Below are 26280 nucleotides of genomic sequence, written 5' to 3'. Positions count from 1 at the left end.
CAATAGAACATTTAAAGGAGACTTTGGAAAACTATCTGGCAAATTTGCGCAAGGTACGGCTTATCAGAGCAAATAAAAGAGAAGGGCTGGTTCGAGCAAGGCTTCTGGGAGCTTCAGTAGCGAGAGGAGATGTTCTTACATTTCTCGATTGCCATTGTGAATGCCATGAAGAGTGGCTTGAACCATTATTAGAAAGGTAAATAAATGTCATATTCCAAAATTAGAAGTATTTGATAATTTGTGTTGGTTTTTTTAGACTGTGACAGCTAAGTGAATGCCTTATATTTTAGTTTTCTTAATTATCTCTGAAATGTAGAATATATTGTTAAGAGTGCAAGGAACTTGATGTTTATTTTCATTAGACTTTTTTATAATAAATGATACTAGTTTAAAAATATTTATATGAGAATAATAAATGTATGGTGACGAAAAATATGATGGGCACCAAAATAAAGACTCAAAATATTAAATAAATCTGTATTTATCACATAAATAAATGACAATGGAGTATTTCAGGTGTAATCAATCTACTGAAATCATTATGACAGTGTAAATTAAAGAGGTATATCTTGGTTTGCTCTATTATAATTTTAGTGAGTAGCTATAGGATTATACATTTTTATGTGATTTGTACCTTCTCCAGATATATGCTACTGTTTTCAAAATATGTTACTGGTATTGAGAAAGGGAGGGAAGCTTGCATTACGTGACAGGGTGAGATTAGTAGTCATGGGAGAAAGGGATTTAGGAGAGAAGGACAATAAATGCATTATGTGATATGTGATGATAATTACTAAAATAATGTATAATTAATCATATATATATGATTAACCCTGCAAATTATATATATATATATATATATATATATATAAAAATAAACATTTGCAGGGTTTCCCACATATTGTCACAGCATGATTGTAAAAACATGAAATAGCGATGCTTTTCAATGACCCAAAAGCAAAAAAGTAAAACAAAGATTTAGCATGTGGCGATAAAAATGGAGATTTTCAAAAAGAAGGCAGGTAGAATATTTGAGTGGATTTCTAAATACTATAAAATCACACAAATAATTGATATTGTAAGCTTCTGATTTAATATTTCCCCATTTAGCAAACCTGAACAAAATAATATTTGTATCCAAATAGATTTAATAATAACAGAGAAGTTATTACATTCAAAGTTTCCCAAGTAAAGCACATAATTGTACGCTAAGTTATATTTAAGTTATTTGTGTCAGTTTGCATAATGTGTTTAATGACATCATAAATGACGTAAACTATTACAAATGATATAATTTTGGTTTAATGCTTATTTGAGTGATATTTAGTCTTAAATATTACTGTAATACTTAAATGTAATATTTTGAAGAAAATATATTAACTTATACTTCACTTTTATTTAATTATTTAACTTGTCTGTTCGAATCACAGTGAACAGCAGTACAGTAGAGGCTTCTTTTATCACATTTATATTTGAAACTTTTTTGAAGTAACCAAAGATATAACTCTTATTCTTAATGGTGTGAATATTCCACAAGATGGCAGTATAGGGTAAGATTTAGGTTAAAAATTATGTTCTTTATACTCCACTACCAACAGGAATAATTCATATATTACTAGTTATGGTTTCTAAATCTACAGCTTCCATATGTTTGTGTTTAATAGTAAATTGTTAAACTATAATAATAATATCCATTTCCTAAAAGCAATAAATTATTGCATCACTATGTACTGAAATTGAAATTGAAGCACTGGATTGAAATCCTTGATTTTGAGCCCAAAATTACATTTGTAAATTGTGATGGTCGTTAAGTAAGCCATCACATGATCACACCTGATTTTATGACTTTTTTTGGTGGTAGTTGCTAAGCAAATGGTGCGATTGTTAAGTAAACATTGTGGTTGTTAAGTGAACCCATAGTCCACAATGGGCATTTTTGCTGTAAATTGGAAGTAAATGCTGATTTCTGACAAAATCCATTCTAACTTGCAATCATGGGACCACTGAATGCTGCAAATGCCTGTAAACCCAGGCCACTTCAGGCATTCAGCAGCCAGTCCACATTTATGGTTGTTTGTAGAGTCCCATGGTCATGTAACTGCATTACAACAGTTGTCCTGAAAACAGGCATTTACTTCTAGTTTTTGGCAAAACTGTTCTGTAGTGAACCATTAGTTCACTTAACAACTGCAGTGGTCTTTGTATGACTGCGCGTTCACTTAACAGCTGGTTGTAACTTCAAGGACTACCTCAAATCTCACCAGGCTCAAGGTTGACTCAGCCTTCCATCCTTCCGAGGTAGGTAAAATGAGGACCCGGATTGTGGGGGCAATAAGCTGACTTTGTATAAAAAAAGAACACCGCTTGGGGGGGGTGGCGAAAGCCCTACTAAGCAGGTATATACAAAAGTATGAAGGCTATTGCTTAACACATTGTAAGCTGCCCTGAGTCTCCGGAGAAGGGCAGCATATAAATCAAATCAATCAATCAATCAATCAATCAATCAATCAATCAATCAATCAATCAATAATAACTGCACCTTTATTGAGTCCGTTATAACTTCAAACATTAAGCAATGAGTCATAATTGAGGACTTCCTGTGTGCCCAGATACTTTACCCAAAACTCTGCCCTCTAATATCCTATAACTGCCCATGAGAAATAACTACAGTGGTCTTGAAGCGGTAGACTGATGTTATTGAACTCTTGCTTCTCCTGATAAGAAACATGAGGTGTAAGCAAATCCTGGAAGACTGTGTTTCAAGGACATCCAGATATTTGAAGTAACAATTTTTTGAAGACTTGATTTGTCCTTGCCATAACCATGTTCCTGAGATATGATGTTTCAGAATGCTAGAAAGGCCTTGAATAGGGCTCCTGCATTGTGCAACCCTAATGTTCTCTTTGCAAGAGTATAAGATGAAGAGTAGATGTAATATCATGGCTGGATATTTTGTGGGCTGTAGAGTACTGGCAGGCCAATTTCATAGTGCTACATGGTGATTTGTGTCATGCAACTATCTGTTTGGCCCAAATGCTGTTTTTGGTTGTTGTTGCTCCTTCAATGCAAACTTCATTTAAATGAATTGACTGCAAGTTTGAGGAGGGATTAAGAATGACAGGATTTATTGATTTATTGTTTTAATGGACTTCTTGTACAAAATGTGCTGGGATTAGAAATGAAGAGCTGGAAGGAGGTTGTACGATAGTGTTCACTTTGTATAAAATAAAATGATCAAGAAGCAAATGATTCCTTGATATATAACATGACCTTGACGTTAGAAATAATTGTGCTTGCTGCTTTCAGTTCTCTAGGTAGAAATTAGAAAATAAATAAATAAAAAGATAACCAATATGTCCTTACATAGATTCTGCTCCAGATTTTTGTATTCTAGTTACATCATTTTAATCCAGTATAACTGTTTGAATAATTTTAATCAAATTTCTCTTGGTCTTCTTTCTTCACCATCTCTGACTTCAACTTCTTTTTCCTGCTTTGTGTCCTTCATCTTTTATCTGTGGTTGTTTGGCAGTTAGTCTGCAGCTTGCTGGGAGCATGGCCATTTCACTGACAGGCACCGTCAGAAGGAGTGGCCACTGAACTCTTGAAGTTGCTTGGACTGGAGAGTGAGTAACATGAGTCTCTTCGTGCTTGTGAATGCTAGGATTGATGAAAGTTCTATTATACTTCAGCTTGGCTTCGTTTTATCTGCTTCAAACTTTTATCTCTTTCTTCTTTTCTTGAAGATTTATTATCAATATCATAATAAATGTATAGTGACAAAAGCTGAATAATGTATTTCCTTCCACTTTTGTTTCTATTTGCTTTTGTAAATTATTAATTAGTTCATTTACTACAAAGTAAATTACCATAATCCATAACATAAAAGTTTTATCTTCCAAATGAAACCTGTGGATGTTGGTTGACAATAAGAAATTTCATTTTTAAAATTTATCTTGATTATTCTGATGAAGAGAGGCAACAGTCAGTGAGAAATATTATTCTGCTTGTTGCTTTCCTGCAGGCATTTCGTACATTTGCTGATGGTTTCTGTCCTTTGTTTAAGCCATTTAACAGTTCATTAATTATGCAAACTTATTGCTGGAATGTATTAGTTACACATACATAATTGTAATAAATTATAGTAGAACCAGTCTCTCAGATTATGTAGCAAGATGCCTTGGGTAAACTGTAAAGTAAAAGAGTTTAGAGAGAGGAGATAGTTGAAAGTTTTCGACTGATCTGATGATATAAGCAGACAAATAAAAGGAGAGGTTTATTGAATCTTGACTAAAAGAAAATATGCACAAGTATGCTTGTTTGACTCTTGCAACAGCACTGAAGTGAAATTCAGTATAATAGTGTATGGAAAGTAATATTTAGTGATCCTTCACATTTATTAATATCATTGCACGTGAAGGTATAAAGGTAAACATTTTTTATCTCTTTCCTTAGTTTTTCCTGCAGGCTGTGAGGCTCCATATGCTCAGCTGATTTAAAAACCTTTGCACCTTATCTGAGCAACCCAATGGTGGGGCACAATAAACATGTAAGGATTCTTATGCCATGGAGAGTGGTGGGTTTTCCCCCAACATCTTTGATTGCTTAGAAAACATACTTGGAAATGTTGAGAATTTTTAAAAATTATTTATTTATTTATATATAAAATTTATACAGCTGTCTACTCGCTCACGATGACTCTAGGCAGCTTATAATCAATAGAAATATAATATAGGAATTTTTTTAAAAAAAAACCCAAAAAGCCCAATGACCCATCCTCTTGATTAAACAAGTCATTGATGGACTCCCTCGCACTCTGGGTTCCTCAGGCCCGATGGCAAAAGCAAGTATTTAGGGCCTTCCGAAAGACTGTCAAAAGTGGGGGCCAGAAAATGTATCTGCAGAAAATGCACATGATACATAAAAATAAAATATACAAAGCATTAACCTTTCTTGTTCCCAACCTCAAGTCCTCCAAATCTGTTTCAAACTATGCTGGGTGGAAATTTTGAGAATGCAGTCCAAATGCACATTTCAGACATAAACATCTTTATACTAGTTACTTTGAAGATAGAAATTGGTTAGATACTTATTTAATTATTAGGAAAATATTGTAAAATGTCTGTAAAAGTTTGGAAAACTGAAAAGTATTCTAATGGTCTTCTACAATCTATTCAACAAGTTTAGTTTCTATCATCAGGATACAAACAATATTTCTTTGTAAACATGCATAGAATTAAAGAAGAACCATCAGCTGTCGTCTGTCCTGTGATTGATGTAATTGACTGGAACACCTTTGAATTCTTGGGAAATGCTGGAGAGCCGCAGATTGGTGGGTTTGACTGGAGACTGGTCTTTACTTGGCACGTGGTACCAGAGCGGGAGCAGGAACATCGAAGATCCAAGACTGATGTTATCAGGTTAGATTGATTTTGAGTTTCATCTGAAATTATATTTTGATAAACCTGTTGGGATGAATAATGATCAAATACAATACTGTCATGCTAGATTATTATACTGGCAATTTTATTTTAAAAATAAGATTTATAATCTGTCCTCCACTGCATTTTATTTTTTGTACAATTTGGTTTAGTTGCTGAAGTACTGCTATTAATACTAGTAGTAATAGGCACTTCAGGTGCAATCTCCAAACATCTGGAGTGCCACTTGAAGACCATTGGCATTGATAAAATTACAAAAGTCAATTGCAAAAGGCAGCTTTACTTGGAAAATTACATCTTGCGACAATACTTTTAATACCATCAAACAACAACATTTGCCTATCCCAAGTCCTTGGAAAGAACTTGATAGGTGGTTAAAAATCCAGTTTAAACATCTGACTGTGCGACAAACCAGAATAATACAGCTTTTTAACTATTACTTAAAAGAGAAAAAATCTGTAATTATTAATGAGGCAATTAATTTTCTTACTATATCTGGTTCTACTGGCTGGTTTTCTCTGCCTCACTTTTTTTGGAATTTCCTACAAAAATCCTTTCCTTTACATTCTTATTCCTCTTCCCATTTGATACAAATATAGAACCCATGCTGAACACTTTGTAGATCAGAACGCTTTCTCATTAGAAACAAATTTACAAAGATTCCTTTCCCTGCCTCATTTTTATTGTATAGTTCTCTGCCTCATCTTGCTTTGGTGAGAGCATTTGGATTCTAATCACATTGCTTTCCACTGGTCTCCTGATGCTAAGAGTGACTTCAGCAACTTTTCCCTCAGGACTTGATCTTTCAGTTTCTGCATTTCTTTCTTTCAAGTCTGATCTGTTCTGTTCCTGCTCTTAAGTCCCTCAGCTCCTGTTCTGTTCTATTCAGTGTTCTCAGCTGATGAAATGTTCAGTCTTCTGACTCAGGAGTATAATTCACCTCTGACACACCTATTGCGTTCATGCCAGAGTCTATCAAGATACCAATGCCCATAAAAGCTTAGATTTTGGAGAAGCCAGTCTATTGGCTAAAGATTTTCAGTCCTTTGATGTTGTGTTTCCAGGTGATTGCAAAACTCTTTAGGATACTTTCATCCCAAGACTATGTTTCTTGTGACAATTGGTATTTGCATTCAACGTTGTAAAGTATTTATCAGCTAAAGTGGGTTCTCAGCAAACTTGGAGAAATCTGAAAAGAAACAATTCAAAATGTTCCAAGAGACTCTGCCTTAATGAATTCACCAATAAATGAGAGTTGGAAATTCCTCTTTCAGTTTTTAAGATTCTTTATTTTCTCACAATACTACCGTGTTTCCCCGAAAATAAGACCCTATCTTATATATTTTTTGAACCCTGAATTAAGCACTTGGCCTTATTGCCATGCGCTCAAAAGCCCGATTGGGCTTATTACCAAGGGATGTCTTATTTTGGGGGAAACAGGGTAGCATTTAAAGTGACTTACCTTACCTGTAGAGTTGTTGGTTCCTTGATCTGATGCAACTATATATGCCTTGACAAAAAGCAAGAAGGTGAATTTGTAATCCTAGGTAGAATGTTTACTAAAAATGGGGATATGAATGGAGAAATATTAAGATACGTAATATATTATGTGGCTAGAAAGGTAGTCAATAGCATGTAGTCTGTTTTGAAGAAAGGATGTTTGTCAAAATCACTGAGTAGAAAAATGTGCTTCTGTGTCACTTATTATGTGGAAATAAGAATTGACAAAACAGTATACAGTATAAATCTATTTGTCCTATGGCCTACTTTTGTCTTTATGCTAAAAATGGTTAAGCTACATGTAAGAAGGAAGTTATCTATCACAATGGTAACTCAGGTCTGGGAATCTCTTCCTACAATATTTATCCTATCATCCCTCTTCCCTGTTTCTGGGATCCCTGGATAAGAGTTTTTTGCAGGCATCCAGCAGTTCTTTGTGTGCTGCTAGTACAAACCAAAACTATAGTAATAAAGGATTTTTATTTGATTAAATGCAGCACAATAAGAATACTTATTATTGCAAGCAGATAGACAAAGAATGAGCGAGACAGAGGATGGAAGCCAAAATAAAACTGAGCTATAAAAATAAAGGAAGTGTACTGATGTGATTGTATTGTATTTTCTCTCCCAATTTTGTCTTACTACCCTGTCAAGGCTTTGCAGAATTGGGATTAAATCTCAGGAAAAATTTACTTCTCAATTTTTTTTGTTTCCAAGGAAGTAAAGTCACTGTGCAGAGCAAGCTGAATCCCAGTTCCAATCCACAGTTTCCTACTAATCAGCAGTAAAACTTTATTATTTAATTTCAGTTTATTCACCCCAGTATAGTTGGTAATTGAATGTATGCAGCATTCAATGGAATTGAGTAAAAGCTCTATGCTCCCTTCAGTCAATTAGAGACTTATGAGACTTAGATCAATTATTGGAAAAAATCACTGCTTGACATGACTGGTTAAAATCCTTTCTTTTAAGCCAATTCCTGGGGGTAGCAGCTACGTTTTACTCTTTTTGTATTGTTGCATAACAGTATTTCCCCTGAGGTTTAGAATTAAATTGAACAAAAATAGTTTTCAGAGGTTTGCAAAGATATATTGGGACACTTATCTATGAACAGATCTACTAATGATTAAACAGCCTAACTTTTCAGTTTATGTGGCAGGTTAGTTAACAAATGTTCTGTCAGGTTTTTTCAGAGATTTCTGGAATGGTAGACTTGCTCCAAACATTGTCATTCATGGAATTTCATATGTATATAGAGTTGTTGTGAATTTAAGTAATAAAAGTTGTTAAAATCGACCAAATTATTCTAATCAAACATTAGTAACTGAAGATTAGAACTCATTGTAAAATAATTTGTAAAATTAGTTTTTAAAATGGTATTTCCTTGTTGGGATGATGAATAACAGTACACAATTTTTGTGCCTGAACACTGTTCTGTTAATAATTGCTTACTGCTGATAAGCTCTTTTAATTTTGCCCTGCTTTAGTTCACCTTATTTGAATATATAGGTTTTTTTTCTGCAGCATCAATACAACTTATAGAAAATAATTTATTTTCTTTCATGCTTTAGAAATATAGTTTACTTATGAAATAGGTCAATAATGTGAAAAGGAATTAAGCATATATTATAGACAGTAAAATGTAATTTTAAGTTTAAAACTAAGGTATCATTTTCTACAACTGCTATGTTTGGTTTAATAGATCTAGTTAAATACAAGTAAAAGTGTTACTCAAAATGTGTGGCTTCTAGGTGTAAAATATATGAGTCAAAAGCAAAATGTATTAGGGTTCACTTCCTATAGATTAGAGATGGGCTACTGTATGTGGCCCCAGCCTTATTTTTGTGGCACCTACAAGCTCCCAGAAGTTCACAGTATTATGGTTTCTTTGTTCAAATTTCATAAAATAAATAAAAATAGAACTCCATCCAGAACCTACCTGTCAGCTAGTAGTGGGTTTCAATTTCATCTGCTACCAGTTCACTTGTGGGTGTGCACGTTCACTCGGTGCGCGTGCACTTGCATGCACGACACTTCTGCACATGCACAGAAGCTTCTGCGCATGCCCAGAGACATCTGGGCGGGTGGGCGGAGCCTCCCGCCACTACCAGTTTGCCTGATCCGGGGCGAACCGGTAGCAACCCACTACTGCTATCAGCCCTCTCAAGCAAGAAGCACAACAATGAATACTAATACTATCTTTATTGTAAGGTTATAGTATTAGAATCTTGTAAACTTGAAAGTATTCCTTCTATATTTTCCTTTTATTTGCCAGAAAACTAAAAAGGATTCCTTCTAAAACACTTCCCAGGCTGTTTTTGAGAGACTAAGATATCTTTTACAGTTGTTCCTGTCTCCCAAGGTCTCCTGTCTCCCCCTACTATTACACCATTATAAACATAAGCAAAACAAAAGCCAAAAACTGAAGCCCGTCTTCCACTTGTAAGATTGCCCTTTCACTTCCATATTATTTTCTGAACTTTCAGGTTTCCCAAAATAGAGAAAACAATAATGTAGCTCTTGACTGAGAGAAGACTTTGACACTATTTTTTTTAAAAAAATTTCTATAATCAGAAATTATTTGTAAAACAATAAATGGATAATTCTGTAAGGTATTTTACCTCTCACAATGGTATAGCTTAAAAATAAATGCACTTCTGTAATTAAGCAGGAATACGTAGAAATTTAATCTTAGAAATGACAAAATTGTCATTTTTTGAGCTATATTTTATTGATTAGTCTTAGATGACTTTTCATTTCCTATCCAAAATCTCTCCTTGTTTCAGTGAAAAGAAAAGCAGTGTTAATTTTCAAGCACAATATAACTTTAAAGGAATAGAGGTGGGATGTTTCTTAATCTAAAACTGTTGGCACATTTACAGCCTTTGGAAGACTGGATTTTTGCCAGTCTTATTCAGAAGCAGATTAATAATTAAATAGATGCTTTCCTTGGATAGCTTAAGGAATGGGAAGAGAGAACACTTTATGGGACTAGAAATATTATTTTTGAGGTAAGGTGTTTCTGTGGAATATATTCTGCAGCTGAATTGCACACATGCTCCAACCTGGTGAGGAACATTAATAATTTTTGAAGAATAATGCTATATAACCACATCATTGTAAATAAAATATTTAACAGTATAGGAAACAGCATTGGTAAAAATTAAACAGCAGCAAAAATGTATCTTTTAAATATTTTATTCAAATTTTGTCTCAGGTTTTTCTTTTTTCTTTTGGTTCTATCAATGTCATAATTCAAATAGATTCTATCTACACAGTTTTAAACATTGTATTTCTCTTAAACATTATGTGTGTGGGTGTGCCCCTTGGTTTATAGTACAGATCCACAGTGCAGATCTGAAAAAAAGCAGTAAATGGTTATGCTGGGATGTTGAGGGAACAAGATGAAAAGTAAACTTGACAGGATAAGGGCACAACCTGCATTCACGCCTAGATATGGCAGTAAGGCAGGAAAAGTGGCTTTACTTCTTCCTTATTCCATTAGTAGGCTGTCTTGTCTATGGACATTCAGAATGATAAACTCCCTTTTTGGAAGAATTAAGTTGTGTGATTTTTTTCTTTGGCCACTGCAACCATTCAATGTAATATTTTACCCAAAAAGTGACTTCATGGGCAGGGTCTGATAAGATGCTACTTGACACCTTTCTTGTCGTGGATATCGATGTAGATAGAATACTTTATAGCATTTTTAAAAATTAGATCTATATCTTGCCTTTGTTTTATGTACACTTCGAGGCAACATACACAATGTTCTTGCCTCCTATTTTCCCTGCAACAATAACCCTGTGAGATGGGGTAGTCTCAGAGAGACTGACTCACTGCCCTTGTGCTTTGTATCTCTGCTCTTCCTGGCTCCTTTAGAGAACAAGAGAGTAGGAGGGTGTCTGCCCCTCTCTGTGAATAAGGTGTTGCCAGCAGACTTCAAAAAGCCTGTGGTATTATTTTTATTATTTATTAACTTATTTTGGTTCTTAAATTATGTAACTTATGCCATTTGCAGGGAACAGGTTAATAGTTCCTCTACCCAAAACAAGAAAATCTCAGACTGAGGAAAGTTGCAAGGAGTAATAAGATAGTGAAAGTGTTAGCCACAAAGGATGTTAAATAAAGCAGCTTTTAGATAGTGGCTAGAATAATGTAGCTGCTTCAAATATGTGTCTATGGATATTCACAGTCATCCCAGGTCATGGTTGTCCCAAAGATGCTTTTTCAAGAGGCAACTGGACTTCCTTGTTTTTCTTTGAAGATGTTTCACTTCTCATCAAAGAAGCTTCTTCAGCTCTCACTGGTGATCCAGTCAGAGCTGAAGAAGCTTCTTGGATGAGAAGCAAAATATCTTCAGCGAAAAATAAGGAAGTCCATAGAAGCAGAAAGTAATGCATCTTTCTTCATTCCTGACCACTGACTCTGCTTTGTAAGGCTGTGGAGAGTTGTAGTTCAGCAACATCAAAAGCATAACAGATTTTCCATCCAAATCCTACTTGAACATAATTATTGCTTTAACTTTCTTCATATGATTTGTACATCTCTGTAATCTTGATAGCATTTCAAGATCTCACTGGGACTGATGTTCAAGTCTGCTTTCAATTTTTGCAAAGATCAAAATAAAACAGATTTATTAGTTCTCCTACTTTTTTATCCCCATCATGTCTTTTTTTAAAAGGTACATAAAATACTATTTTTGTTTTTTTTCCTTGTATGGTTAGTATGATTAATAAGTCTTAGAAGATTGTAAGGTTAAGTTCCCCACTAACTCAAAATACGCACATTGAAGCATTCCAATTCCATTTAACTTCATAAAGCTTTTGTAAAAATTACTTTGTAGCTTTATAAAAAATGTATACCATAAATTTCTATAAAATAAAAAAAAACCTATAACATTATGTGCAATCATGAAAACAAATTATTATTTTAGTGGTTGGTAATAAGAATGAGTAATCCATATATATACAAAACAGTCTATTGCTTGACAGTACAGTACTTTATCTCTCGTGGTATAAATTATGAGGCTTATAATAAATTACACAAATTATGCACTGATTATAATTTATAATAGGAATGATAATTGCTGAATAGTTGCTGAATAGTTAACACATCAATTATAAATTTTAATGGGATGTCTGAATTTGCTCATAATGATATATTTCATGAACAATTGTAACTTTTGTTAAAGTCAGAGTCAGCATAATAGTCAACTTCTGCCTATTTTGATATTTAGTTTTGGTTGCAGTAAGTGCTGAAAATTCATTTTCAAAAATAAATGTTGAAGAAAAAGATAGAGGGCTTTAACTGTTGTTGAAATTGAAAGCATATTGTCTTCCAATGCTGCATTATTTATTTATTAAATTTATATGCCCACCATATAGGGCAACTTTGGGCTGCTTACAGAACATAATAAGTACAAAAGCAATTTAAAAAATTAAAAGTACACACATTTAAAATTTTAAATTATGCAAGAAACCAGAACCAAGAAAATGGTACAGGGATAAGGTCTTTTCATCCCGCCAACCACCTCCAGCGGTGAGCATCCTCCTTGTGACCCCAAGCCAACCCACAAAAGCAAGTTTTAATACTCCCCCAGAAGGCCAAAACAGTGAGAACAGTTCTCACTTCTGCTGGTAGAATGTTCCACAGAGTTGGGACCACTGAGAAAAAGACTTCTTGACCCCACTGCCAAAATTCTTTAGCAGATGTAGTTTGTAGCAGACCTCTTCTGCTGGCATGAGTGGGGTGGGCTACTCTCATTTTGGTGAGGTGTAAAATCTTTAAATTCTCTAGGAAACATTTTCTTTTACAGAAAATAGTTTTAAGAAAGACTTTTTCATGGGAATGGGAATATAAATAAATAATAAATTAATTCATATACTTCACATAGTATGACACTTCCTTCTTCAGTTTTCTGTACATTTTCTCTTTTTAATGCGTGTCTGCTTCATTTAACTTGTAATTTAAAATATGCATTTCTAGTTGCACTTTTACCAAAGCCTGCCAAATCATTGCTATCATGTTACTGCTTATTAATTGCCCATGAAAATGCCATGTTTACTTTCTCCTAATTTGCTTGGAGGAATATTGGAATTTTAATATATTCACTTTTCCTGGTACTCACCTATAGTGAATGGTAGCTACAACATGCCTGCTCTTCCAGATCTAATAGGGCAGGGTGATGTAATTTTATACCTTGTACCTTACTCCAGGAATTAGTAAACAGTACCCTTTTGATTGTTACTGAGCTACTGCACCCACAAAAATCTAGTCAGTATGTGGAGACTTCCTATGGCAGCTATGGTGAGCTGACACACTGCTTATTAGCAGAACAACTTTTGCTAGGAAATTGTGACTGAATGTTGGATCTGGATTAATGAAACTTCTCCAGAAAGAGAGACTGTAAAGAGTATCCATGTGACTTTCTGGACAACTCCTTGTGAATAGATTCTGGATATTGTCAGTTTATGGTCAGTTTATGAATGGAATGGCTGGAATTTGGGGTTTCATGAAACTCACACTCACAAAGCAGCTTCTTACAGACAGCTTTTTTTAGTTTTGCCCAAATCCCATTTCTTAAGCACTCTTTCATTATTATTATTTTTATTGTATATTATAAAAATACTAATATTAAGTCCTTTCAAACTGGCAAGGTTTTTCTCCATCTATCAGTGAGTTCCTCTTCCTTAGAGGATAATGATATGAATTTTATTTTAAAAGGTTTGAAAATATATGACCTTTTTGACTATAAAGCAAAAGGGTTCTTAGTGTATAGATTTTAGAAAAGTTAACAACAGATTTAGGGGCCAAAGGGATTTGGAATTGTAGCCTTGAATTAATTAAGAAATTTTCTCATGGGAATATGGTGATGCTTTGAACATTGGATACTTGAAGGAGTCAAAGGATAAGGGTAAAAAAAATGGAGCTGAAATCTTTATTACAAGTTTTTCATTTTTTCACTAAGCTTCATGACAAAGTGGATGAACTTATTGACAAAATGGACAGAGCATGTTGCAATGAAATTATAGAAGAACAAGCTATTGGATGTTTGTGAAACCATTTTGAAGGGCTTAAAATGTAACCCAAATGAAACTGGTCGATGACTCATTTCCTAAAGGAGATACACAGATATTGAATCAGAAATTTGTATACATTTTTTTTATTGAATGTGCAAAAAGTTCTGATAAGGTTTTGAAAGACTTTATGAGAAGTGATAAGCAAAAGGATAAACTTTGCACATTGGACTTAGAGAATATATTTTTAAAGACTTGAAAAACTTTTGCTTGAAACAGATGAACAGCAAGCTAGTTCCAGAACTTTTTTTTGAAGGAGTTACAGAATGTTTTTAAAAACCTAGGGAAGGAATACAGGGTTGGCTTTTTCGACCAGGGCTAAAGAAAGAAATTAATTATATATTTTTTGCCAACTAGGAATAATTGATGAAGCATTTTGATTCTGGGTTTTTTTTTAGTTAGTAAATGAGCTCGGGGAAAAAGAGAGATTATGTGGTATTTAGAGATGGGCTAAATTACTAAAATTGTTTTTACTTGTTAGTATAAAGAAGGAAGTTACTTTCTTCTTTCTTTGTCTTTTCTTTTCTTTTTCTCACAATTTTTTTTTTAAAAATCTTTTTTGTATTTTGTGTAGTTTGTATTGATTTTTAATCTTTATAATATCTCAGGATGCTGAGAGATGTTCAACAATATTTTGAAGGTCATAGTTTCTTCACTTTTGCTTTATTGATTTCAAATATTAAACAATTTAAATTTACTAATTGAAAAATAAATCAAAGCTTGCTAAACAATTCTATTATTGTGTTTCTTACTTACTTTAATTAATTAATTAATTTGCTGACCATCTTTCTGCAAAGGGATTTCACAATGATTTTTGACCAGTTTGTCTTGTTTGGCTTCCTTCCTGTTTTCTGAGTAAAACTTGACTACAGCATTGGTTATTTCATTCTGAGCCACAGAGCAATTAAATTTTGTTAAACAGATGTATTCTTCATATTATACTGCTAAGGATGATATTTACACATGGATTCACATGTGATACTAACTTGGTAAGGAGATTTGGGTTGTCAATTAATTCTGGAGTTGTTTTCCTCTGTTAGATCTCCAACTATGGCTGGTGGACTCTTTGCTGTGAACAAGAATTATTTTAACTATCTTGGCTCATACGACACAGGAATGGAAGTCTGGGGAGGGGAAAACCTTGAATTTTCATTTCGGGTAAGTAATGATTTTGGGAGTCTTGCCAGGAGCTTGAGGCGCAGTGGTTAGAATGCAGTACTGCAGGCTACTTCTGCTGATCACTGGCTGCCAGCAGTTTGGCAGATCGAATCTCACCAAGCTCAAGGTTGACTCAGCCTTCCATCCTTCCGAGGTCGGTAAAATGAGGACCCAGATTGTTGGGGGCAATATGCTGACTCTGTAAAACCATTTAGAGAGGGCTATGAAGTGATATATAAGTCTAAGTGCTAGTGCTAAATGCTATTGCTATCTTCCTAGAACCCATTCCCCTTCATGTTGTCTCACTTTGTTCTTTTCTTGGAAAGAAATATTTTCAAAGAAAATAATATGTGATATAGTTAGTAGGTTAATAAAACAGTTTCTTATTATGATGAATTTCAAGTTTGATTCAAGTATTTATTCTGCCTCTGTTACCTGGAATTAAGCAGCCATAACATCTTATTTTAGTAGTCCAAATGTTTTATTGAGTATTTGCTGATCAGCCAAACTCTGATAGATGCATATCATCCATCTTTAAAATTAATGGGATAGAAGTACTGTATAGCAGACTTCCTTTTACATAATGTAACGTCCAGACACAAGAGTTTGTAATTCATCATAAGTGAAGCTCATTTAGGTAGTGTGAAAATTGATCAAGCTTGACCTAGATAAATAATTTAGGTTTATGGCAAAATATTTTCTAATTCCCAGACTTAAAGGTAGAGAACAGAAAAGGATCTCAGAATACCAGAGTTAAATGTTTTGAACTTGAGGTTCTTTTCTGATACAATTATGGGGGAAAATGCAAAAAACCAGTACTGCCAACCTTCCATGCTTCTTGAAAACTTACATTATGCAGGGAAGTCTTTTCAAACTTTCAGTTTCTACTTGCATCTACCTTAAGCCTTGATATCCACAAATTTAGTCCTCAGATATTGAGGCAAATGCTTATCTGGATGTTTTCTCTTCTGGAATTTGCAACATGGAGTGCTTAAAAAATTGTATTACATCTTGTTTCAAAGAAAAACTAATACATGTTGTAATTCTTCAGTCTGTTGGAAGTTTAATTGGATGCTTTTTGATAATAACTAATTGAATGCATTCAATGCAAACGTTAGCTAATAAATATTTAATTCTATAAAATGCCTGGTAACTTCTCTTATCTCCTTTATCTGAAGTGTCCTTCATGATAATCTATTGATGTATATGTGCAATTCTGACCACAAAGTTAGTGTTTAGTGACTGTTCAAAATTACAATAGTGCGAAATTATTACCACCAGTCCTTTAACTTCCAAATGTCACAATTTCCCTATGGCCATGGAGTCTCCATTCAGGTGCTTCATAATTGGCATGCATTTATGATAGTTGCAGTATCCCTTGATTGCCATTTGTGAGCTTCACTGCCATTTCTTGAGCTTCCCTCAAGAAAAATAAATGGAGAAGCCAACAGTAAAATCAATAGTTATGGTCATGTGATTTCTTGCTTAACAACTCCAACAGAATTCATGTTCACTGAAGTCATGTGATTCTTCACTTAGCAACCACATAGTTTAATGACACAGTTGTTGGTCCCAGTTGTGGTTCTTAAAGTGAGGACTATCTATTAATGATTTTGCTTGTGTCTCCTGTATTTCCCTTTCAAGGCTAGTTTTAATTGTGTTAAAAGCAACATGTATATAAATAATCCTTGCTAACCAACCACTCATTCAACGACCATTCAGAGTTGCAATTGTGCTGAACAAGAAGTACCGTATTTATGACCAGTCTTTGAAATTTCACCCATCACTGTGCCTCCACAGTCATTTAATTTCAATTCAGGCACTTGACACCTGGCTTGTGCTTACAATAGTTGCAGTGTCTGCCTCATGGTATGTTTTCCCTGCCAGCTTCCCACAAATAAAATCAGTGTGGAAACTGGCAGGGAAGGTCACATTCTGCATTCGTGTACAGCCTGTGCCAGGCCTTTCATTCCCTCCTCTGGCTCCCATCATGACATTTTTCAACCTCACTGTGGCAAACCCCCCCCACACACACACACATACTCCTTACTTGGTACTGTGTCACTTCTCACTTACCAGGAATCTGGACTCCCAGGTTTGTCATTATTACACAATGTGGTCACATAATATCATGTTTTATGATTGCATTGCTTAGTGATGGCAATCCTGGTCCTAATTCCTGTCTTAACCTAAGGACTACCTGTATTACATATCTCATTTAAAAGTTGACAAGTACAAAACCCATGAGGAAAAAAAATCCAAGTTTAGGATATAGCAACATGAAACACAATCAACATTGTTCATGGTATATTCTGGACAGTGCATGGGTAAATCAATTTTCAAATAAAGGAATAATTAGTTGAGAGTGTTGACACATGATACTTTTGTCTGTATTCAAATGCAAATGTATAAGATGTCTCCAAAGTATCTCTTGATGAAATGAAGTAGGAGCAGGATTAATTTTCCAGACCATAGAGATACAGAACTTTCTTCAACAGCTACTACATGGGTGAAGGCATTCCACAAGAACGCACAGGAGTGCAAATATAACAGATCTGCTTTTTGATTTTGTTCTTAGATCTGGCAATGTGGAGGAAGTCTTGAAATCCATCCTTGTTCTCACGTAGGGCATGTTTTTCCAAAGCAAGCTCCATATTCACGTGCAAAAGCTTTAGCTAACTCTGTTCGGGCTGCCGAAGTATGGATGGATTCATACAAAGAACTTTACTACCACAGAAATCCACATGCACGCTTGGTAAGTTTACTGTCGGCATAAGTATAGAAGATAAAATAAATTTCTTGAAAAGCTGAGAGCCTAAATTTAGATTCTTAGAAAATAAAGAGATGAGTCTAAAAATATAACAAGAAAACAAAAAGAACAGTGCAAATGCTGAAATTTTGCAGGACGAGTGCAGAAAAATATAGGCAGAATAGTGTATATGCTTATGTTTTGGAGGAACTCAGGCCAGCAATTTCTAGCCCTTACAGTTTTAAAAGTAAGTTTATATATGGAAGAAAATACAGCTCTTAAATAGTTTGAAGGTGGTGAGATAAGTACAGTTTCCAAGGCTTGATTTTGCAAAATTCAGATGAATTATAATAGGGCAGAATAAATGTTGCAAAATAAAAGTATAACATTTGTGTAGGTAACTTAATTTATAAAAATACATTTCTTAACATTTTGTATTAATTTGATTTGCCTTAATTAATTTTCTTCCACATTACATACTGAACATTGAAAAGTTATTAGTCCAGAGGAATATATATATTAAAATGTTGCCCATTTGAATTAGAATATTTCTCATGAATAACAAGGCTGTTAGTATATAGAAAATGTTTTGAGCGTTCTGCAGACCTCACACTAGGATGCTGTACTTTCTTTCTGTTGTTTTTCAGATTTTTGCACATTGGAAAAAATTATGCCTTATGAATTGCATCAACTTTAATGAATCAAATGCTTAAAGCATCATCATTTTGAATGCTCACTTGGAAGCCTGAAAAATGATAGGCTTTTTTTTTAATGAAGAGCATGCAGGCACAGTAACATAAATAATTGGATAGGAATATTATAATTCTAATAACTGAAGTTCTGGGGGCCAAAACTTAATGCTGATGTATTTATTCAAATAATTGCTGACTAGGGTAATTTATTTAATATAGAGTTAGTGGGCTATCTTCACCTTAATAATTTATAAATTGCATAAGTGTGAGACACTCAAAGTAAAATTCATTGTATTAGGATCTTATTTACCTCTCTGGAATACTGTATATAATTTGTTCTCTATTGAAACTTTACTCTGGGATTTCACGTTAGGAACCCTATGGAGATGTGACAGAAAGAAAACTGCTTCGAGAGAAGCTCAAGTGCAAGGATTTTAAATGGTACTTAGAGAATATTTATCCTGAACTTCATGTCCCAGAGGACAGACCTGGCTTCTTTGGGATGGTAAGTGAAACCCTTCTTGATAAGGGAATTTTCAAGTCTTCACACTCTTTCAAGATAGACAGGTAGAATTATTTAAACAAACAGTCCTGAGAATTGCAAATAATATTACTGGGTAGATGGATTTTAGCCTCCCAAACATACTGGGGTAAACAACATTTGGGGTTTTGCATAGTCGCTCAACCTGATGCAATAGAAAAGGTACAAGTCAACTTACAACCGGAATTGAGCACAAAATTTCTGTTGCTAAGCAAGACAGTTGTTAAGTGAATTTTACCCCACTTTGTTGCTATGATTGCTAAGTGAAACAACTGTGGTTGCTAAGTTGGTAACACGGCTGTTAAGTGAATCTGGCTTTCCCATTGACTTTGTTTGTCAGAAGGTTGCAAAAGCTGATCACAGAACCCTGGGATACTGCTGTTGTCATAAATTCATGCCAGTTGTCAAGAGTCCAAATTTTGATCACATGACCATGGGGATGATGCAATGGTTGTAAATTGAAAAATGGTTCTAAGTCACTTTTTTCAGTGCCGTTATAAACAAATGATGGTAAGTCAACGGCTATCTGTATGTCAGTTTGCCAAAAACAGTGTGGAAAATTTGTTGCTCTATATACTGTACTGATTTTCTGGGAAAGTTTTTACCGTGAGTGATTAACAAAAAACTATGTTTTGTTTCTTTTTCTTTGCCATTATAATGGTAGAAATAAATGAACATAAATATAAATAAATTAATAAATCCTTACAGTAGCAAAGACACAGTGTAAGGGAGTCAAAAAGTCCTCAGGTACAATTACACTTCTGCCATTAACCTGTTAGGAAGCCTTAGGTAAGTCAGCATCTCTTAGTATGGATCTCCATTGGGATAATAATTGTAATTGTTGCTTTAGTGTGGTTTTAAGACAGGGCTCCTCAAACTTGGCAGCTTTAAGACTTGTGGACTTCAATTCTCCAGCCAGAATTCTGGGAGTTGAAGTCCACAAGTCTTAAAGCTGCCAAGTTTGAAGACCTCTTCTTTAAGGTATATGAATGCTAAATGATGATGTTGATGATAATTGGTAGATTCATATAAAAGTACATTTTAACTCTAAAGTAGGGAGAAAAAATAGAGCAGTGGTCCCATACTTTTTAGTTCATGGACCTCTTCATGAAGTTTCAGCTTATTCATTGATCCCTAAACATTGATTATATGAAAATAATTTAATAAGTACTATTTTAAGTAATATTACTATCAATAATTAAATAAATAACAATATCAGCTCTTTGGATAGTCCTACCAATCCTTCAGGATCAATAGTGACCACTTTAGAGAACCCTGATATTGAGCATGCTTTCTGGATTCTTTCCAAGCAGCTCCACTCAGGGTCATGTGACTAGGAAGAGAAGCTTCAGAATAGAGTAATTGACAGCTTTCTAAACTGTTGTCCACCTGTAACAATTCAGAGGATTTCCCCCTTTATTTGGTCCTGCACTGTTTGTTTTTAGATAGCTGTTGTGTTGAGAAGGAGGACATACAAACAACAGAGTCCAAACTCCCATCGTATAATCTTCTATCTAACTTTCTGTTGGGTTGGAAAGAATAAAAATGGTTTTTGGTTCCCAGTTTAGTGGAGCATCCTAATTTTCAGCAGCAAACAACCAGATGCTAGCCACAAGTACAACCAGCTATGGTACACCAAGAAACCTCTTTGTGCTTCCTGGGGCATGGTGACTTTGGGCCATGTTGTTGGAACTTGCTGGGGCACAGCAGTTTTGTGCCACACTGTTGGGGTGGGCTGGGGGTGGCTGACACTTCCAGAAGTATCTGAGGCTTCTTGCTTTGGGTCAGGTGCTTCTTGCAGCTCCAGAACCACAGTATGGTAAGAAGCTCCAAGCCACAGTGTATTCTTTCCCTGGTCTCTCCATGTTTGCACATATGCATGCATCCTGTTTCCCTGAACTCATGCCACACTGCAGTAACTCCCAATTCATGTGTGGCCTGCACCAGACTTCCCCTAGCCTCCCCACTACACTGCAATACCCCCTGTGCTACTTATTTGGGATGCCTTCCACTTCCCACTTAAAAACCTGCACATCTGGAGTTGCAACAGCAACTAGGATCTACCAAGATACAGTCACTAAGCAATGCGGTTACATGTTGCAAACTGCAGTTGCTTAGCGATGGAAATTTCCATCACAATTATGGTCATATGTCAAGGGTGACTTGTATTTATATTGGTGGCTCAGCAGACTAAAAAGCATTGTGATTAACACCAGCTGTCTGCAATTACTGTAAGTTCGAATCTCACCAGGCTCAAGGTTGACTCAGCCTTCCATCCTTTCTAAGGTAGGTAAAATGAGGACCCAGTTTGTGGGGCCAATAAGCTGACTTTGTATAAATATACAAAAGTATGAAGGCTATTGCTTAACGCATTGTAAGCCACCCTGCGTCTCCGGAGAAGGGCGGCATATAAATCAAATTAAAATAAAAAAAATAAAATAAAAAATATTATAATTAGTAAATATAGTATACTGTATTATATAATTTGATTCTCTAATAGTTTTACATATTTATTGTTCTCTATTAGTTTTATGTTTTAAACATTATTGCATGAAATAGTTTAATGTTAGCACTGCAACATTAGAGCTGTAAAGTTGCTAAAATGATTGCAAGTTTTATATCCTTACAGTTTTATGTTGTCTTATGCTTGTCTATGACCAAAATAAAAACTCTGCCTGTTGGACTTCCGGTTTGATGTTGTGGCGAGACAGTTGGGGAAATAGCAGGCTCTGATGAGCCCCGCGAAAACCCCGACTGCCGAACCGCTGTTGATGGGTCTTCGGACTGGAACTGTCCTGCAGGGACGGGGAGGAAGAGAGGTGCCTCGGACGACCAAGAGGAACAGGCAAGTTCCTCGGAGGTCGGAGGGAACTCTCTGCAAGTCGGCGGTGGGGGGCAGCAGCCATGGCGACTGCCACAAAACTGGGACAAGCCGGGCAAGTGATGTGCAGGAGGAAAGCGGAAAAGAACGATGCTCTTTGAAGCCGGGTGAGTGACAACCAACCCAGGCTTGAAACAACGTTTGGAATAATGGTTATTTTTTATTTGTTAGACCTCTAGCCTTAAACAGCGGCTGAAGAGCTATGGGGCATAGAAGATTTTAAGGTGAAATTTTTAAAAGAAAAGAAAAAGACCCGACTGAAAATTGATATTTGAATAGACTAAATTGGAAAAATAAACATTGAGACTTGGTTCAAAATTGAACAAGCTTTAAATTTGAATTGGATTTTAAAGAAAAGAAGAAAAAGAAGAATTATTATCTTTAGAATACAGAAGAAGAAGAGAATCAAGCTGGAAGGTTATATAATTGAAACAAAATGGCGATTTGCATGACTAAAGAAAATTGTGGATTGTAGAGAGACACCTGGTTTTAAAAAAACCATTGTAACTTGGTCCTTGTTTGGGAACATTGTGAATATTACAGATAACAACCGTGGGATTTTGGCGGTGAAGCTGTTTTTTCTTTGTCTGAAGGCGGCTTGATGGGGGGGGCAAATAAGGGAAAATATAATGGAACTCTTACAATTGGAGTAATTGGCGCAGGAACAAAAGAAGTCAAATGGCACAGGAACAAAAGAAGAAAATTGATGTGATTTGGTTGAAATAGAAGTAAGAAAAAGAACTAAATTGACATATGGAGACTTAAATTGTGAACATTGAAGTTGAAATGTAATATATGCTAACAGACAAGGAAATGAGGAACGATATACACACGGCTGGAAAAAAGAAGATAGAAACAATGTGATTAAAAATAAAGCAATGTAAAGATGGACAGTAATAATAAAAAGGAGGTTTTTATAGATGAATAAAAATGAATATGAATATGAGAAGAATTTGATATAACATATAAAAAATTGAAATAAAGAAGAAAGTTAGAATATGAGAGGAACAAATATATTAACAGAAATTTATTAATTTACATAAGGATGTGTTTGGAGTAAGAACTAAGCCTCTTGCTAAATTGTTACAAAGATGATAATGATAATGTGATTGAACATGAATAAGTAATGTATAGATGGATGGTAAAATACTTTTTTTTTTTTAAAAAAGGTGATTATGCTGGGATAAGCAGCAAACTAAGGTGATTATGCTGGGATAGACAGCAAAACAAAGATGGTTTTACTGGGTATAACAGTAAAAATATAGACAATTATGCTGGGTTTGACAGTAAAATAAGATGATTATACTGGGTATAATAGTAAAGATAAAAATAATTATGCTGGGATTGACAGTAAAAATGATGATTATACTGGGTGTAACAATAAAACTTAAGATGCTTATGCTGTGATTAACAGCCAAAAGAAGATGATTAAGATGAAGATTATATACTGGGATAAACCTTTAGAATAAAGATGACCATACTGGAATTAATACTAACAATGAGATGATTATGTTGTGATTAAAAGGGTTAAGTTGAGATAAATAGTAAAATGAAGATGATAAATGCTAATAGTTAAAATACTGCGTAAATACTTAGATGATTTATGCTTTTAAGATATATCCATCCATATTAAAAAGAAAAGAAATTGAAATGATATTGAATTAAGGATTTTAAGATCAGTGTAATGGGTTTTAAGAATTTTTTTAATTAGATAGAATTTATGGCAATCATGTTAGAGAATATTAAGTTGTGTTATTTGAAAATTAATATTTGTGGTGAAATAATAGAAAGGTAATTGATTTGTGTAAAATAATATAAGTTAGATACATTTTTTTGCTTTTTTTAAAAAAAGATGATAATTAGTGGGGATTTGGGAAAAGCTTTTGTTAAAGAGGAATTAGTAATTGTACCTACTTATGACCAGATCAATGGCTCGTTCTGAAAAGATATTTTGTATGTTTATATGTTTTTTTTTTAAAAAAAATTCTTCAAAAAAACCCACAACTACCTGTTGTTGGCTGTAGGTTCACATTTGAAGCAGGGGTGAAATGCTCCCGGTTCGGACCGGATCACCCAATCCGGTAGCGATGGAGGTGGGTGGTTCAGAGAACCGGTAGCAAAAATCCCTCCCCCCCCCATTGCCCAGCTGAGCTGCGCGATCATCAGAGACTTTTTTTATTTTTAAAAGCATTTTTTCTACAACCTCTTTGGCTGAAAAAATGCTTTTAAAAGTTTTTTAAAAAAGCCTTTGATGATCACGTGGCTCAGCTGGGATCATCAGAGGCTTTAAAAAAAAAAAGAAAGCCTCTGCCAATCAGGCAAGTCAGCTGGGATTATCAGAGGCTTTTAAAAAAAAAGAAAGCCTCTGCTGATCAGGCAAGTCAGCTGGGATCGTCAGAGGCTTTAAAAGCATTTTTAACAACCTCTTCAGCTGAAGAGGTTGTAGAAAAAATGGTTTAAAAAAAAAAAAAGTTGGCCACGCCTACTAAGTCATATTAACCCCTCCCCCCTACCAAGCCAAGCCCACAGAACTGGTAGTAACAAATTTTACATTTCATCACTGATTTGAAGTTTATTTAAAATAATTCCCGATACTGATGATTCTCTCCTGTAAAAGGAAAGGTGTTTTCTTGGGAAATACTTTCATGTCTATGCCTGCCTAAGAAAATCTGGAGCACCAGTGAGTGACTAGTAGTTTATTCATGTCTATGGAGATTCTCAATCATCCACGTCATGTTCCAAAGGTGCTTTTCGAAAAGCAACTGGACTTTCTTAGTTTTTTCCTTGAAAACGTTTTGCTTCTCATCTGAGAAGCTTCTTTAATTCTGAGTGAATGGTGGGGAATGGAAGGATTTATATTCTTTGCATGACTCTAACAATTGACCTTCAGAGTGCTAATGACCAGATGACTGCAAAGAATATAAATCCTTCCATTCTCTACTATTCAATCAGAACTGAGGAAGTTTCTTTGATGAGAAGTGAAATGTTTTCAAGGAAAAAAACAAAGGCCAATTTCCTTTTGAAAAGCATCTTTGGGACAATAGTTCACTCACGATACTTATAATTTGCCCTGAGTCAAATTTGTCCAGTTGATCAAATTTAGTTGCATGCTATGTAACTGGGTATGCTTGTTTGCCTGTTGCTGTGTGCCAAGGAGGTCACCATCCATGTTTTCAAGGCTGTCTTTCATTTTGCTGAAAAGTTGTTCTCCAGGCAAACATTATATTATTGTTCCTTTTCCATACAAGTTTTATCAGTTCTTGGCAGATCCTTGTGTTGTGAAATTCTGTGCTGATGATCATACCATAAATTTCCTTGAAGGGAAAATTTTCTCGCTTTTATGTAACTCTTGGGACTGACATTTTGAGTTCACTATAAATAAAAGATCAGTTCATGCTGCAATGGTTTTTAGTGGGAAATTCTGTGTTTACAGCATAATACTAGCAAAGTATTACCTGAGACATTAATATATTCTCAACAAGCATTAAATGAATAATAATGATGATGATAATAATAATAATAATTAGAATAAACAAACTACAATAATTATTTCAGTAGGCAGTTATATTGTGAATCTTATATGCACCCACCCATCTCCCTTTCCCTCTCCCCCTCTCCCTGTCTGTCTGTCTCTCTCATACACACCACACACACACACACAAACACACACACACAATGGGATGTTTGGATTAAAATGATATATTTTAATAGCCTTTTTTGCCTCTTAGCTGAAGAATAGAGGAATGCTAAATTATTGCTTTGATTACAATCCTCCCAGCGAGCATGAAATTACAGGACACAAAGTCATATTATATCCATGTCATGGCATGGGACAAAATCAGGTAAGGTATTACTTTCTATTCAAGTGTCAGATAATAGTTTTCTCCTTCTAAACGCATGGTCTTGTTATTTCTTCTCATCTAACTGTACCAAAACGTTTCAGTTTTGAGCATAACCACCCATATTAAACCTAGTCTTGCTTTGTAATCAGAAGTTCAAGGAATATGGGTGTGCATATGTATTGGAAAGTTGGACTAAGGTTCTTCTTATTGGGTTTGGTCAGCTCCTTATAAATTCTGCCCCTAAGATCCACTTGAGAAGACTGACAATTACAGCATTTCACAGAACAATAGCAGTGATAGTCAGAGTACAAATACAGAACAATTATTTCGGAAAGAAATACGATTTTTAAGAGGATTTTTCACTTAATAAAGCAAATATTTTTAAAAACACTTGAAG

The 26280-nt window shown here is 34.8% G+C and overlaps 1 protein-coding gene across 1 annotated transcript in view; it reads left to right on the top strand.

Annotated features, from left to right (window-relative positions):
- The window catches only part of GALNT12 (polypeptide N-acetylgalactosaminyltransferase 12), a 34801-nt gene that overhangs the window by 4759 nt on the left and 3762 nt on the right, over positions 1-26280 (top strand). Inside the window, exons 3-8 of the mRNA XM_034411862.3 lie at positions 7-196; positions 5235-5420; positions 15061-15178; positions 17757-17933; positions 18993-19124; positions 25770-25883. Coding sequence (XP_034267753.1) covers positions 7-196; positions 5235-5420; positions 15061-15178; positions 17757-17933; positions 18993-19124; positions 25770-25883 — 917 coding nt within the window. The remainder of the gene's footprint in view (positions 1-6; positions 197-5234; positions 5421-15060; positions 15179-17756; positions 17934-18992; positions 19125-25769; positions 25884-26280) is intronic.

This window comes from Pantherophis guttatus, chromosome 3 (assembly GCF_059756535.1).
Source record: "Pantherophis guttatus breed Tessera chromosome 3, ASM5975653v1, whole genome shotgun sequence".
NCBI classification, from domain to species: Eukaryota; Metazoa; Chordata; class Lepidosauria; order Squamata; family Colubridae; genus Pantherophis; species Pantherophis guttatus.
The sequence above is the reverse complement of the archived record's forward strand: the minus strand, read 5'-3'. Positions and strand labels throughout refer to the sequence as shown.